This window comes from Hyperoodon ampullatus (assembly GCF_949752795.1).
Source record: "Hyperoodon ampullatus genome assembly, chromosome: 13".
NCBI lineage: Eukaryota > Metazoa > Chordata > Mammalia > Artiodactyla > Ziphiidae > Hyperoodon > Hyperoodon ampullatus.
In genome coordinates, this window is record NC_136926.1 from 36,335,994 (window position 1) to 36,352,197 (window position 16,204).

At 47.4% G+C, this 16,204-nt stretch overlaps 1 protein-coding gene across 3 annotated transcripts in view; it reads right to left on the reverse strand.

Moving 5' to 3' along the window:
- The window catches only part of EMILIN2 (elastin microfibril interfacer 2), a gene marked incomplete at its 5' end in the record, with an annotated part of 51,060 nt that overhangs the window by 14,932 nt on the left and 19,924 nt on the right, over nucleotides 1-16,204 (reverse strand). For all 3 annotated transcript variants that reach the window (XM_079717003.1, XM_079717002.1, XM_079717001.1), the window contains 2 exons: nucleotides 4,377-6,287; nucleotides 13,043-13,218. In XM_079717003.1, coding sequence (XP_079573129.1) covers nucleotides 4,377-6,287; nucleotides 13,043-13,218 — 2,087 coding nt within the window. The remainder of the gene's footprint in view (nucleotides 1-4,376; nucleotides 6,288-13,042; nucleotides 13,219-16,204) is intronic.

The following is a 16,204-nucleotide window of genomic DNA, read 5'->3' on the forward strand; positions in this document are numbered from 1 at the left end:
GCCCTAGGACATGACTCAGTAAGTATCTGTTGAATGAATGACTATATAAATGAAGGGGTGGGGCATATGGGGCCCAGGAGAGGGGTGTCACACCCACGTCACAGATCGTTAAGGTGAGACAGTCATGAAAATACAGTGGTTCTTCACCTTTTAGAAGTTAGGCAGTGCTGGGCTTCCCTGGTGGTGCAGTGGTTAAGAATCCGCCCGCCGATGCAGGGGACATGGGTTCGAGCCCTGGTGTGGGAAGATCCCACATGCCACGGAGCAACTAAGCCCGTGTGCCACAACTACTGAGCCTGTGCTCTAGAGTCCGTGAGCCACAACTACTGAGCCCACATGCTGCAACTACTGGCAACTACTGAAGCCTGCGCGCCTAGAGCCCGTGCTCTGCAAATAAGAGAAGCCACCACAATGAGAAGCCCATGCCCCGCAATGAAGAGGAGCCCCTGCTCGCCGCAACTAGAGAAAGCTGCACACAGCAACGAAGAAACAAAGCAGCCAAAACTAAATTAATTAATTAATTAACCAAAAAAAAAAAAAAAAAAAGGAAATTAGGCAGTGCTCTGAGTCCTATATGATAGACACGGACCTTTCGTCCAAAAAAGTAACCAAACATTTTTGTTTGGTATATAATCTCAAGAATCAGAGGGATAAATTGGGAGATTGGGATTGACATATACACACTACTCTATATAAAATAAAATAGATAAGTAATAAGAACCTACTGTGTAGCACAGGGAATTCTATTCAATACTCTGTAATGACCTATATGGAAAAGAATCTAAAAAAGAGTGGATATGTGGATATGTATAACGGATTCACTTTGCTGCACAGCAGTAACTAACACAACATTGTAAATCAACTCGACTCCAATAAAAATTAATTTTAAAAAAATCTCAAGAATCTCTTTTAAACCCCAGGGAAGAACATCTGCACCAACGATGCAGGGAGTGGCAGGTAACAAAGAGGCTCGGATCTATCTGAGCGTCCGCTGAAGCCCCTTCTGCTCCCCCGGCTGCCTCATGGGTAGTTCCGCCCCCTCCGGGTGCTTCTAAAGAAAAGAATGGGGTCTGTGAACAGGGCAGTAGAAACAGCAGAGTGTGAGTCCCTGGCCCAGCAATGTGGCTTCTTGTGGCTACATCCTGCTTTCTCAGCTCTGGACCTTGGCTCGCAGTGGGAGAGATGACGACTATCACTAATATTTCCTCTGTCCTGACGCCCACCAGCCGCATCACCTTGCCTTGACCAATGGAATGTGGCAGAAGGGACACCACGCCAGCTCCGGGCCTCGCCTGGAAGAGGCTTCCGCTTTCACCATGTGATAAGTCTGACTATCCGAGACCACCTGCTGTGAGGAGGCCCAAGTCAGCCACACGAAGAGACAGAGGATGGCCGTGTGGAGGGACCCCTGAGGCACCGGACACATGACCCGTCTGCCTGGACCTCCCAGCCCAGCCGGGCCCACCAGCCCCCTGACTGCAGCTGAGTGAGTGACTCACGCTGACACCAAATGGAGCAGAACTGCCAAGCCAGTTTCCTGCCCCGCAGAAAAATGGAAAATGATACAGCTTTGTTGCTTTAAGCCACCAAGATTTGGGGTAGGCTGTCACATAGCAGTAAATAACGGGCCCATTCACACAACTCCTCAGCAGGTATGTCCTCCCATCCTGCTTTGCTGAACCCTACCCACCCCTCAGTATGAGCTCCAGTAACGCCTGCTTCCAGAAGCTTCTCTCATCACTCCACTTCACCCTTCACCCCACCAGCCTCTGAACTCTCAACCTCCTCATCCTTGGAGGCTCCCTCCTCTGAGAAGCCCTCCCTGACGTCCACAGTGGCCATGTGCCTGTGCCCGTGACCATCTCTGTCTGCCTGTTTCCCCTAAGAATGTCACTGTCACACACACTGTCACACATCCACATACTCCACAGACATAGCTCATTACTCCCACAAAGTACGGGTTCAGTAAGATCCAATGAACTAAAAGGATAAACCCTGACACCACTCACTGGGCCTTGACACACCACCTCATTCATCCTCTCTGCAGACCACTCACTGGGCCTTGACACACCACCTCATTCATCCTCTCTGCAGACCGGTGCATGTCGTTACCCCCGTGACTGAAAACGCCTGGAGGGTGAGGGTCATGCTACTCACCTCTGCACCCCTCACAGAGCCCTGCACATAGTAGGTGCTCAATAAATGTACTGTTGACTCTTTCTTCGTTGCAGTGCACGGGCTTCTCATTGCGGTGGCTTCTCTTGCTGCGGAGCATGGGCTCTAGGCGCGCGGGCTTCAGTAGTTATGGCTCTCAGGCTCTAGAGCACAGGCTCAGTAGTTGTGGCGCAGCATTTGGGATCTTCCTGGACTGGGGCTTGAACCCGTGTCCCCTGCACTGGCAGGCGGATTCTTAACCACTGCGCCACCAGGGAGGCCCCTGTACTGTTGACTCTTAACTGGTCCATGTGACCTGAACTCCAGATTCACCCACAGACCTCTCATGCTCAGGTTCTCCTAGACCTGGATGCACTGCAAGGATGGATAGACTCTGCCTGCTTGTCTCTTTTCAATCAATGAAATTCTTGGAAATCCATGCTTTCTACACTCACAACAATGAGTTCATTCCAAAAGGATCCTCTTTTGGAAGCCACATTCTCTTTAAAGGCACTCACCCACGACCCCTGCTTTCACAGCCAAGCGTGAAGGAGTTAACACAGCTTCCCAGCTGCCTGGGAGCTGCAAATCAACTGGAAATATCTGGTTCAATCTGTTGTTATAAAGCACAGCCCAGACAGAACTGTCACCATGAGGGACAATCATTCTATGAATACACACATAGTCCTGTGTGACCTTTGCCCAACATTCCAGAGATAGGGGAGGTGCGTGGGTCTGGGGGGAGGGGAGGAGGAGGGTTATAACTATCCGACTGCCTGGGTACTTCCTTATCTACAAACTCCTTACCTCTGGAAAGGTTCAAAGCACTTCCCACCCACCACCTGGGACCCTCCCGCCTCCTGGGGGCCAGGCCCGGGCTCTCCCCGGCCAGGCCAGGCCTCCTCTTCTTCCCCGGCTCCAGCCTCCCCTTCTCAGGCTGTAAGTCTCAGCTGGGACCCGATCCTAAAATTCTACAAGCTCACACCAGGCCAGGAACTTGCATCAACAGTTAAGGGCCTTCGTCACCTGGAGCTGAGCAAGGTGGAAAGGTGATAAAGGCCAACAAAGAAGACAGCACTGGTCAGGAAGTGGGGTCCTTTCGGGCCCTCCCCAAGTCCTCCTGGACCCAGTAAGTGTGCGTTCATCTCTGGGAGACATAGGGGAGATGTGTGCAGGCCTGGAGGACAGCGCCGGGGGTCCTCACCCCACCTCCACCACTTGCCAGCTGTGCGACCTTGGAACACATCCCTGAGGGCACTAGGCCAGTGCTGATTCAAATGAAAAGCGCTCAATAAATGTGAGCTCCCGGCTCATCCCTCCCGCGTCCATTAGAAAAGGCTGGCTCAGTACTGAGGCTACTGAATCCAGGTACAAGGGATGCTCTATCCTTCAGGGATGATGTGCTGAACCCCCAAATAACAGAAATTAACTTGAATATATCACTCAATACTATTAAGGGACCATTCATTCATTCAGTTCATTCATTCATTCAACAAACATTTGTCGAGTGTGTCATGTGCAGCCAGCATTGCCCTAAGCACAACTTATGAGAGTCCTTGTTCTGGACACTATGGGGCTTTAAACAGTTTCTGCCCCTAAAATGCTTTTGTCCACGGTCCTGTCTCTGTCTTTGGAAAGGAATACAACGCGTTCTACCTGCCATCATGTAGGCCCTAGATTTTAGGGAACAAGAGGATGCTCAAAGGGGAAGCTCTGTCATGATAATGACAGAGATTATAATGACACCAGCAAACAAAAGTGACGCTCACACAGAGGTGAATGGACACACACCCAGGAGACTCCCTGAGTAGAAAACAAGACGATGTATCCACTGCCCCAAGCTGTTATGCCACAATCTGACCCTGACTCTAAGCTCACAGACATGATAGTACAGATCAACCTTCTACCACCTACCTGTGGGGAAGGACCAGTTTTCCTTTTGTATTTTCAATTTGTTGTCGGCTGATAATTTGCAAAATGCACAGATCATGTGCTTGAATGCTACGGTGATGTCAAATTATGTTAAAAGTTTCTAAATACTTTCTCTCACTGTTGGTATTTGCCTTAATTTTACCCAGCACCAAACGATTCACAAGCTGGCCCCCATCTATGAAGCACACTTTGGTTAGCAGTGATGTAGCTAGTTCCACAAACCATCCAAAATCTAGCATAATACGTGTTGCAAACAATTATAAGAAATGGAATTGTAAAGGTCCACTTACTTGCCGATGGTTGAAATCTGATCAGATCTTGCAAGTCAGTAGAAATCTGGAAAACATGGCTATAGAACTGCTGGACTGAATTCTTCAGGCCAGAGATGTCTCTGGAATGTGCCTGGAGCGTCCCGTTCATCTGCCTGACACAACTCCAGAGGCTGCTGACATGCTTGTTGAGCCCTTCTTTGATTTTCTGAAGACTTCCTGAGATGGAGTCCAGTTTGCTGCAGGTTTTCTCCATATGAGACACCCTGTCCTCCACCACGGAGACCCCCCTCTGGACCCCGTGTGTCTTCTCCTTGCAAGTGTCCAGCTCGGCGAGGACCTGGCCCTGCAGCCGCCGCCACCTCTCCTGCAGCTGGTTGCAGCAAAGCACCGAGGCGGCCGGGGGAGACGGGAGGGTCCCACGCCCCTTAGGAGACCAGCGTCCGGCAGCCTGTTCACCTTCTCTACCACTGCTCAGCCCATGAGGAAGATGACTCACGTGGTCTTCTGTGTGGTGTGGTTGAGAAGAAAGAAAACTAAAATCCTGTTGAAGTCTCTGGATGCTACGCTCAGTTTCTTGAAACTGCCTATGCATTGTGTCATTCAGAGATTTCAAAAGGCTCCAAGTGTCACCTGCTGAAGGGTGGTCTCTGTTTCGCAAAGTATCTTCTCTCCCACGAGGCTCTCCCTGGAAGTTCTGTAGGCACATATCCTCCACCACTTGCACTTTGTCCTTCAGGTGGTTTAACTCCACCATGACCTGTCCGTTTCCAGCCCCCGACCCACCAGGCGGGGCTGACGCTGGGGGAGCAAGTTCTGCCTCCGAGCCATTGGCCGTCGCCAGGAGAGCGCCCCCCAGCCGCTCCTCCAGAGACTGTATTTTCTGATCAAGAAGCTGCTTCAAGTCATCTACCTCCCCACTGATGGTCCCCCGGAGGGTTTCTTCAATGTAAAAGCAGTGTTCCTCCGCGTTCTTCTCTGTCACGTTGATCCTTGCATCCAGTTCATTCCATCTGGCATCAAAGTCCACATCTGGCTCTGGAACTACGAGGCGGTCAAACTCATTGTCTAGTCGTCCATTCAGCATTCTGGTCGCTTCAGCAACTCTTTCAATTTTCTGGTCTAACACCTTGATCTGTTGCCCAAAGTCACCATTCTCGGCACCGTCACAGCAATTTGCCCTGGTTGGAGGGTCTTGGACCCGGGCTCGAAGGTCACTGATTTCTTTTCTCAGGTTGGCTTCCTTCTCTCCCATGAGCTCCATCACTCCCAGGTAGCTGCTCCCATAGTCATCACAGTGCTGCTGGAGGCCAATGAGCTTATACTCACACGAGTTCTTCAGATCCGCCAGCTTCCTGTCCATTCCCTCCATGAGCTCCTCTCTCAGGGCATCAATCTGACTGTCCACATACGCTTGGTAGAGCTCGTTGGTCGTCATGGTGACCGTAGGGCCCTGGGCCGCCTCCTGGAGCTGTCTGAGCTGCCCTGCGTAGCCCTTCACCTTCCCATCCAGCTCTTCCAGCTTGCTGCTCTTGGTCTTCAGAGCATCCCTGACTTCAGCCAATTCAGACTTGATGTCCTTCATGCCAGATTCCTTATTGTCGAGGACACCAGGAAGCTGGACTGTTCCTGGTTCTCCATCAACAGCACTGTCAGGCGCCGGCTGGGGGTGCAGGTTACTGAGCCACGATGCCAGCATTTTGCTGGCATCATCCTGAATGGAGTGTTTGAGGTTTTCATTCACTCCAGCAATGGAAGACTGGAGATCAAGAACCGTCCTTGTGAGTCGGAGAACCTTCTCCTCAAGCACCTGGATTTTCTTTTCCTGAAGTTCTAGGGGCCCCTGTTTTGGACCTACGGTCCGATTTAGTTCTGCTGCAGGAGTTGGTGACAAAGTCTTCTCAGGCTCTGAGACTCGGCTTGGTTCATTGTCTGTTACAAAGAAAGAGTTGGACGTGACTTAACATTCTCTACCTTTACCCAGTTTCTGCAAAGACAATAAACCGGGTATTCATGGGATTCACTTACAGCTCCCTTCTCACTGCAGGTAATTATTGTGCTAGAGTAGAAAAGACTATGGGCTTTAAGTAAAATAGACCTCCAGGGGCATTCGGGCTCTGCTGTTTACAGTCTGCCCTCAAGCAGGTTAACTCACTTCTGTGAACTATAATCCCCTCATCTATGAAGCAGAGGTACTATCTTCCCTCTTGGGTTGTTAAGAGGATATTTACATGGCACATAATAGATACTCAATGGCCTCTTTCACCCTGAAGGGAAATATTCTTTATTTGCGTTATCATATGAACACACATCATTCCCACATTAGTAACTGCACCCACACCCCGGGGGTTGACTGCATTCTGTAAAACCACAAGAACCCACTTGAGATCCACCCATTAGCAGTTGGGTGGTATGATATCACACGAGCAACAAGTTATCCTCCAAGCAACCCCTAAATGTTTACTTACTTTTAATAGCATCCCTGTGCTAAAAGACTCTCATAGACATTGTTCAGTGCTGTCATGCAGCTGGGGAAACTAACAGCAAATGAGAGATAAAGCAACAGAGACTACTGGCATCTCCCAACAACAGAGCTACATGGCCCTAAGCAGTGAGAGTCACTAAGTCAAAGAATACAAACATTGAATTTTTTTTGGGCCAAGCCCCGCGTGGCTTGCTGGATCCTAGTTCTGGGACCAGGGATCCAACCTGTGCCCCGTGCAGTGGAAGCACAGAGTCCTAACCACTGGACCGCCAAGGAATTCCTCAAACATTCAATTTTTTTTTTTTTTTTTTTTTTTTTTTTGCGGTACGCGGGCCTCTCACTGCTGTGGCCTCTCCCGCTGCGGAGCACAGGCTCCGGACGCGCAGGCCCAGCGGCCATGGCTCACGGGCCCAGCCGCTCCGCGGCATGTAGGATCTTCCCGGACCAGGGCATGAACACGCGTCCCCTGCATCGGCAGGCGGACTCTCAACCACTGCGCCACCAGGGAAGCCCCAGACATTCAATTTTTGATAATCCTACTTTAAGAAATGTACCCTGCAAGGAAACAGTCCAAAAGAAAAAAATTATTATAAAATAATTGTGATGAGTCATAAAATGAAAATAAACTAACGTACAGAGAGAGAGATAAATTAAACAAAAAGCAGGTTATCAGAATCTGAGGCACTGGACTTCCCTGGTAGTGCAGTGGTTAAGAATCTGTCTGCCAATGCAGGGAACACAGGTTCGAGCCCTGGTCCGGGAAGATCCCACATGCCATGGAGCAACTAAACCCGTGTACCACAACTACTGAGCCTGTGCTCCAGAGCCTGCGAGCCACAACTGCTGAGCCCGTGTGCCACAACTACTGAATCTCACATGCCTAGAGCCCGTGCTCTGCAACAAGAGAAGCTACCGCAATGAGAAGCCCACACACTGCAACAAAGAGTAGCCCCCCGCTCACCACAACTAGAGAAAGCCCGCACGCAGCAACGAAGACCCAACGCAGCCAAAACTAAATAAATAAATTTATTTTTTAAAAAAATCTGAGGCACTAGGAGAATAAGCAGCAAACCATGCCCTTGAACACAGAATACAAGGAATACTAGAATACCATCGACAAGCCTACAGACGATATCGTGTAAAGTGGAAAAAGTCACACACAACATAGATTACAATGAAATAAAATGTATTAATGTAAACTGACAAACACTGGAAGTAAATTTAGAATGTTGTTGATATTTGAGCTTAATGTTCATTGTTTTTTCCTCCTCTAAACTTTTGCAGATGATCATATCAACAGTTATTATTCATTAAAATCAACATAGTGTTAAAACCAAGACTGGAATTCAGGTGTCTAAATTCCCAAGGAGAAAACTAGAAAGAACACCTTGTTTTCCATACTGAAAAATGTATTCTATCTCAGGACACCAGAAATAAAATTCATTGAATCACGTACAAATGAAATGCTGTTCTGAGCAAAGGAAATTTTTTTCAAAGGGCCGGAGAAGCGTGGGAGGATCAGGATGTAAGCAGGTGTTTTTTTCATATACTGCTGGTGACTATAAGAACTGCTACAACTTTTTGGAAGGATAATTTCGCAAATGTTTCAAAATACTCAGAATCCTTTTGACTCTGCAATTACACTTCTAGAAATGTATTCTAGTAAATAATAAGGATGAATCAAAAAATTTAACAGGAAAAAATACTCATTCAAATACTATCTATAATAATGAAAAACTGCAAACAGTCTAAGTGACCAACGGTACAGGATTATGTCCAAACAATCACACTCTATGAAGCCATGAGATGATATTGTAGTATATTTAATGACATGGATGTTTTTTCATGAAGTTAAAAAATAAGTTCCAAAAACAGTATGTTCATTATAATGATAGTGGATTGAGGATTAAGCACTTCCTTTCTTTCTCTTCTGAAATCCCACTAAAATGGCAAAAAACAAAACAAGCAAAACAAACCCCAACCAAGTCACATATAAAAAATTGGGAATCAGAATGGTTTGGGGCATTTTCACAGTGCATTGGAAACCAGAAGAAAAAAAATCTTAATTGAAGTACAGTTGATTTACAATGTTGTGTTAGTTTCAGGTGTACAGCAAAGTGATTCAGATATATATATATATATATATATATATATATATATATACACACACATATATATATATATGTATATATATTCTTTTTCAGGTTCTTTTCCCACATAGGTTATTAAAAAATATTGAGTATAGTTCCATGTGCTATACAGTAGGTCCTTGTTGTTTATCTATTTTATATATAGTAGTGTGTATATATGAATCCCAAATTCCCAATTTATCCCTCCACCGCAGTTTTCCTCTTTGGTAACCATAAGTTTGTTTTCTATGTCTGTGAGTCTCTTTCTGTTTTTCAAATAAGTTCATTTGTATCCTTTTTTTTAGATTTCACATATAAGTGATATCATATGATATTTGTCTCTGACTTACTTCACTTAGTATGATAATCTATAGATCCATCCATGTTGCTGCAAATGGCATTATTTCATTCTTTTTATGGCTGAGTAATATTCCATTATATATATACACACCACATCTTCTTTATCCATTCACCTGTCAATGGACACTTAGGTTGCTTCCATGTCTTGGCTATTGTAAATAGTGCTGCAATGCACATTGGGGTGCATGTATCTTTTCAAATTATAGTTTTATCTGGATATATGCCCAAAAGTGTGATTGCTGGATCATATGGTAGCTCTATTTTTAGCTTTTTAAGGAACCTCCATATTGTTCTCCATAGTGGCCGCACCAATTTACATTCCCACCAACAGTGTAGGAGCGTTCCTTTTTGGAAACTAGAAGAAAATTGAGTGATGCTTTCAAAATTCTAAAGGAAAATTATTTCCAACCTAGAATTCTGAAGCTGGAGTAAAAATGTTTTCAGAATATCAAAAAGTTTACCTCCCATGCAATCCTCTCATGAAACTACTAAAGATGTGCTCTACCAAAACAAGGGAATAAACTGAGAAAGAGCAAGCAGGGGGTACAGGAAGGAGGGAATGGATGGGAGAGAAGTCAGTTAAGGTCACAGGGTGGCAGCTGTGAACAAGGACAAGCAGATGACCAGTCCAGGTGGGGCAGGTGAGAAGGCTCTAGGAGAGATTTCTTCAAGGAGATGAAACTGATGTGTCTGAACATAACGAGGGGACATGTAGATAACTAGCGGAGAGTCTGGGTTGAAATAGGGATAAAAATATAGAAAACCAAGCAAAGGAAAACATACTTATTAACTCTAGAGAAATCCAAAAACACTGTAGGAAAGGCAGCATATTCATAGTACACTACAGAGCTCAGCTGTAAACATTATATAACTACTACAATGTAACCAATAAATACTGAACAGATAAAAACACAGTATAACTGAATGGAAAGGATGGCAGTATAGGAGCCCCATGTTAGATGAAAGGGACTTAAATCCTCACCTTCCATAATGAGAAGTCAAGGGGTGTGGAGGTAAATTCCAAAAGACCATCTAAAGAGTTTAAAGTAGTGCTCACTTCAGCAGCACATTTACTAAAATTGGAACGATACAAAGAAGATTAGCATGGTCCCTGCACAAGGATGACAGGTAAATTTGTGAAGCATTCCATATTTTTAAGCAACCTAAGTGTCCATCGATAGATGAATGGATAAAGAAGATGTGGTACATATACACAGTGGGATATTGCTCAGCCATAAAAAAGAATGAAACAATGCCATTTGCAACAATATGGGTGGATCTGAAGGGTTTTATGCTTAGAGAAAGAAAAGTCAGACAAAGAAAGACAAATTCTCTGTGTTATCATTTATATGTGGAATCTAAAAAATAAAACAAATAGATGTATATAACAAAACAGAAACAAACTCACAGATACAGAGAATAAACTGGTAGTTACCAGTGGGGGGAAGGAAGGGGGGAGGGGCAAGACAGAGGGAGAGGATTAAGAGGTACAAACTATGTAAAAAATAAATAAGAAACAAGGACAACACAGGGAAATATAGCCATTATTTTGCAATAACTTTAAATGAAGTATAATCTATAAAAATATTGAATCACTATGTTGTACACCTGTAATTAATATAGTATTGTAAATCTATACTTTAATTTTTAAAGAGTTTAGGGGCTTCCCTGGTGGCGCAGTGGTTGAGAGTCCGCCTGCCGATGCAGGGGACACGGGTTCATGCCCCAGTCCGGGAAGATCCCACATGCCGCGGAGCGGCTGGGCCCGTAAGCCATGGCCGCTGAGCCTGCGCGTCCGGAGCCTGTGCTCCGCCACGGGAGAGGCCATAGCAGTGAGAGGCCCGCGTACCGCAAAAAAAAAATAATAATAAAGAGTTTAAAGTAATTACCCCTGAGAAGGGAAAGTGGGAGAGAAAGGGAATCAGTGCTTTTCCTAATAGTCCTTATAAAGCTACTGAACTCATTAAACTACATGTATGTTTAAACTTTTATAAAATAAAAAGTAAAACTAAACAAAACAAATAAACTGTCCACTATGATCCAACATGCCCCCTCACTACATGTCTAGTGTCTGCCTTCCATGAAGTCAGGGACTGTGTCTGCCTTGATTTTCTCTTTTCCTAAGAACCTAGTATAGAGCCTACAGATATAGAAGCTCAATAAATATTTGTGGGATGAATGAATGAATTTTTCCTTAACAAAATGTATGCACACAAGTAGAAAAGAGAATAGTGTTCTATAGTAAAATGTTAACAGTACTTGTCATTTGGTGGTGAGATTATGTGTACTTAAATATTTTTCCTATAAACATTCTGTAATAGATATGCATTACTTTTATAATAAAAATTATTTTAAAATCTGTTTTATGGACAATATTGGGAAACACCACTAGTTTCAAAACCGAAAACACAGGACTCTTCCCTGGTGGCAAAGTGGTCAAGAATCCACCTGCCAATGCAGGGGACACAGGCTCAAGCCCTGGTCCAGGAAGATCCCACATGCCGCGAAGCAACTAAGCCCGTGCACCACAGCTATTGAGCCTGCGCTCTAGACCCCATGAGCCACAACTACTGAGCCTGTGGGCCGCAGCTACTGAAGCCCATGCGCATAGAGCCCATGCTCCACAACAAGAGAAGCCACCACAGTGAGAAGCCCGCGCCCCGTGACGAAGAGTAGCCCCCGCTCGCCACAACTAGAGAAAGCCCATGCACAGCAACGAAGACCCAATGCAGACAAAAAAATACCCCAAAACAAACGGAGAACACCTCATGGGAAAATATAATCATTTAAAGACGACTTAAACATTTAACTTATAAGAAAATCTAGGTTTTTCTCACTGAACTTTAAAAAAGAAGAAAGATAAAGTGATGTAGAATAAAATGTCAAAATCTTTTTATCCATAAAAGTCAGTTTCTTAAATGTTACACTTAAAAGCCAAGGTGAAAACTATCATTGCTTTCTAAGCTCTTCATTGAGTTTGTGCTACTTCACTTAAAAAAAAATCAGGGCTTCTCTGGTGGCGCAGTGGTTGAGAGTCCGCTTGCCGATGCAGGGGACATGGGTTCGTGCCCCGGTCCGGGAAGATCCCACATGCCACGGAGCAGCTGGGCCCGTGAGCCATGGCTGCTGTGATTGCGCGCCCGGAGCCTGTGCTCCGCAATGGGAGAGGCCACAACAGTGAGAGGCCCGCGTACCACAAAAAAAAAAAAAAAAAAATCAAAATCAAATTTAAGAACAGCCTCATTGGACACTTCTAACTTGGGGCTTAGCTTTGCAAATATCTCACCCCAAACAGAATAAGAATGATTCTATTTACCCTTTTTTTTTGGAAAAAGAAACAATTTTAGTTTCTTCAAGTTTATGGGAGCTTGTACATGAAAACTAAAGTAAAAACAACCCAAGCATCATTACCTTGTTACACTTGACTCTCTTCTGTCTGTGCCTCAGGCGACACAAGCCTGAGACCAGCAGCATCTCCCGCTCTAAGACCTTGGCTTTCACAACCAGTTGGCCCTAACAAAGCAATTTACTTTTTAAAAGTCTGTCTTCCGATCACTACTGCTTCTGCAAATAAATTTGTGTGCCATGTGTCTACTGCAGGCATATATGCATGTTTTGGGAAGACCTTGGAAAGCTCCACACTGTAACTCATAAATCCTGTAGTTTGAAGGAGCAGTGGCAGCCTGCAAAGCAGAGCCCAAGTCAGAAGTTACCTGTGGCTTTCTTCACACTGTTTCTCGGCCGAGCGGGTGTGGGGCGGGGAGTCTTCACGGGGTCTCTGGGACCTTCTTGGCAGTCTCCTCCCCTGAAGCCAGGGCAGCACCTCCATTCCAACTGTGTCACCGTCTTGTACCTGGTGACATATCTGGGTCTGACATTCACACGATAACTGCCGAAGAAAAAGGTGGCATCTCTCTTTACTGGCCGCTGTTGCAAACACCCCCAGCCCCCCTGGCTGAACCCGAATGAAGACGCTCCAGCTCTCCAGGCTGACCCAGCGGGGATCACTGGTCTCCTCTAGTCCAGCCCTGCCCCCTCCTTCCTCCAGCTCTTGCATCCACCTGCCCCCAGCTCCCCTCCCACTAAAGGCTGGAGAAACAGACAACTCAGAAAAACTTGGCCCATGAATCTCATTGGATGTGGACATTGTTCACAAACTGGGCTTTTATTTCACCGGCAAACTTATACAATTCGCTGCTTTGTGGAGGTTTTTCCAAGGTAAGTCAGGGCCATTTGGCTTGTGTTTTAGAAAAACACCCCGGGTGCCCTCGCCTCCCATGGCCCCCCGTGTATTCATCTCAGCACCCTCTTTCCCAACACCAGCAAAGGGAGCAGCGAGCCTCTGGAGACCCACCTCACGCTATTTGTGTTCAGATCTTTTTAAAAAGATGCCCCGGTCCACATGGCTAATGACAGAAATAAGGAAGCAGAATTGGAACCATTCAAAAATCCCATTTACGGTGCACTTGTGTATCACATAGAGACCCTGGCAACAAGCTGGAAAGTCCTTTAGAGCCAGGGCTGGACCTCAGCCCAGAACAGACAGCGACAATCCAGAGCCCCTGGGCGCTCAGAGGGACCAACCAGGAGCTCACCCCCCCCCCCCAGGGGCCCTCCCTGCTCACAGCACAGAGGCAAGCTGGCTCCTGGGTCACCCCGGCTTCTCTTTCTGACTGGGAACGACAGCTCTCTTGAACCTCGTCACTTTCTCTTCATTTCCAACACCAGCACGAGCAGCTAGCCCCCTTTTGGGACCGATTCCCAGAAAGAAACAGGCTTTGCATCACGTCCTCAGGGTTGCTGTGTGCTGCTCAGGGGGGCATCGGGGGGCCTGGTGCCAGCCTAGTGACTCCATCAGGCCCCAGCCTTGTGGCAGGTAGAGTTCAAAGCTACATTCCTGAGAAAATTACAAATGGCTAAATGTAATGGACTTCTGGCATCTTCCCTGAGGGTCCAAACCATGACACCCAAAACCTCACATGCCAGGAACTACCTCACGTGCCGGGACAGGCAAGGCAACCCTTCGGAATTCCAGGAGGGCCTGCCAACAGCACTGCCCCAGCGGGAGTGTCCCAACACTTCACTGACCCGTCTCACCTGGTCTTGTAGGGCAGTGGTTCTCAACCTTGGCCGTGTGTTAGAATTACCAGGGACCTGTGAAAAACTACCCTTGCCTGGGTCCCACCCTCAGAGGCTCTGATTTAATCGGTCTGCAGTGCGGCCTGGGTGTGCGGATTTTGAGATGCTTGGGTGGGAGGCTTTTTAAGGAAAACTGATGAGAAAGCCCAATAAGTAAAACATAAGAGAAGGGCTGCTCAAGGGGTCAGGGGCAAAGCAGGTGCAAGACCTCCCCTCTCGGTTCTTCATTCTCTCATTCCCGCCACGTCCCCCATCAAGGCCCCACTATATACATTATTCCTTTTTCAAAAATGAGAAAACGGAGGCTCGTAGAGGTTAAGTGACTTCTCCCAGTTCCAATGATCAGGAAGGGCCAGGACTGGACTTTAATGCCGTGTGCTCGCCTGGACCCCACAGGGCCCTCCAAGCACACAGAAGCAGCCAGTCTCGCTGGCAACTGCCTTCAATTTGAAGCAACCGCACCCACCCAGACATGTTCCAAAAGGGCCCACAAGCTGGGTAAGAAGGCAGCCTGAGCATTTAATTCGGTCCAGGTCCACACTAGCCCTCAGCCCCCTAGCACCCCACCTACCAAAAGCATCCTCTGTGTGGTCCCAGAAACTACAGGAAAAGAAAGAAAAATTCCACTTCATTGTTTTGCAGGCTCAAGCACAGCATAATGCTGGAAAAATGTGTAATCTCAGAAAAACTTGGTTCCTCTGAGCATTTAGGATTGAATGTGAAAATGTGTCTGCTCTGGGGTTTTCTCCGTGTGCCGGGAGATGACAGCCCTCATTAAACCTTTCTGGCCGTGGCTGAGCCAGGCCGAGGGGCCCAAACCCCGCGCTTCGATGCCGAGGGACATGGAACGACCCCCCACCCGACCCGGGGGACTTAGCCCCTCACCGCCCAGCCAAGCGCAAGAAAGTTCTTGCTTTTCCAACACACTTCATTCTTTTCGCTTGAAGGCAGTGATGATTTCGGAGCTAGCGCATAACTTAGGAAAGCTCCCTGGAGCACCCTCCTTCCTCTCCGTCTCACCCCCACCCCTACCCCTCACTCCCACCCCTCACCCCCACCTCTCACCCTCCACCCCTCACCCTTCACCCCTACTCCTCACCCCCACCCCTGTCTCACCCCAACCCCTACTGCTCTAGTTTCCGGTTTCAGTGGACTTCAGGTTGACCGCATCTCCAACCAAGTTTCCAGCCCTGCGTGTGAAAGCAGTGACAGCTGGAAGCCACTGGGGGCCACCTGAGCTCACAGCCACATCTCTGCACAAGAACACGATCCCTGAGGCACCGGCAGGTCCCCAGGACTCATTTCAGGGGGGTGTGATGGTGGGAGGCGGGGGTGTCCAGCCCCACAGCCCTACTGGGATATCCCGGCAGAAACCGGGCTGCTGCTTCCACGGGGGCAGCCAGGGAGCCCCCCAGAGGATGGGGAGGCACCAGGTAGGACTCCCAGGCCTGCCCCCATGCCCTGGATCCGCGGGACAGTATCCTGGCCAGGGGGCCTTAAAAAAATGCCTAGGCCTTTACCCTCAAAATTCTAATTTCATTGGTCTGGGGCGGGGGGACCCAGGTGTCTGTACCTTTCAAAAACTCCCCATGTAATCACCAAGTGCAGCCAGAGTTGAGAAGCACGCCCCAGACCCAGGCACCCAGGGGGCCAACAACCAGGCAGCAGCCCAAGCATCACCCCAGGGCCCCTGGGCAGTGGGTGTTTGGAAGATGCTCCGTGGACATTTACTAAAT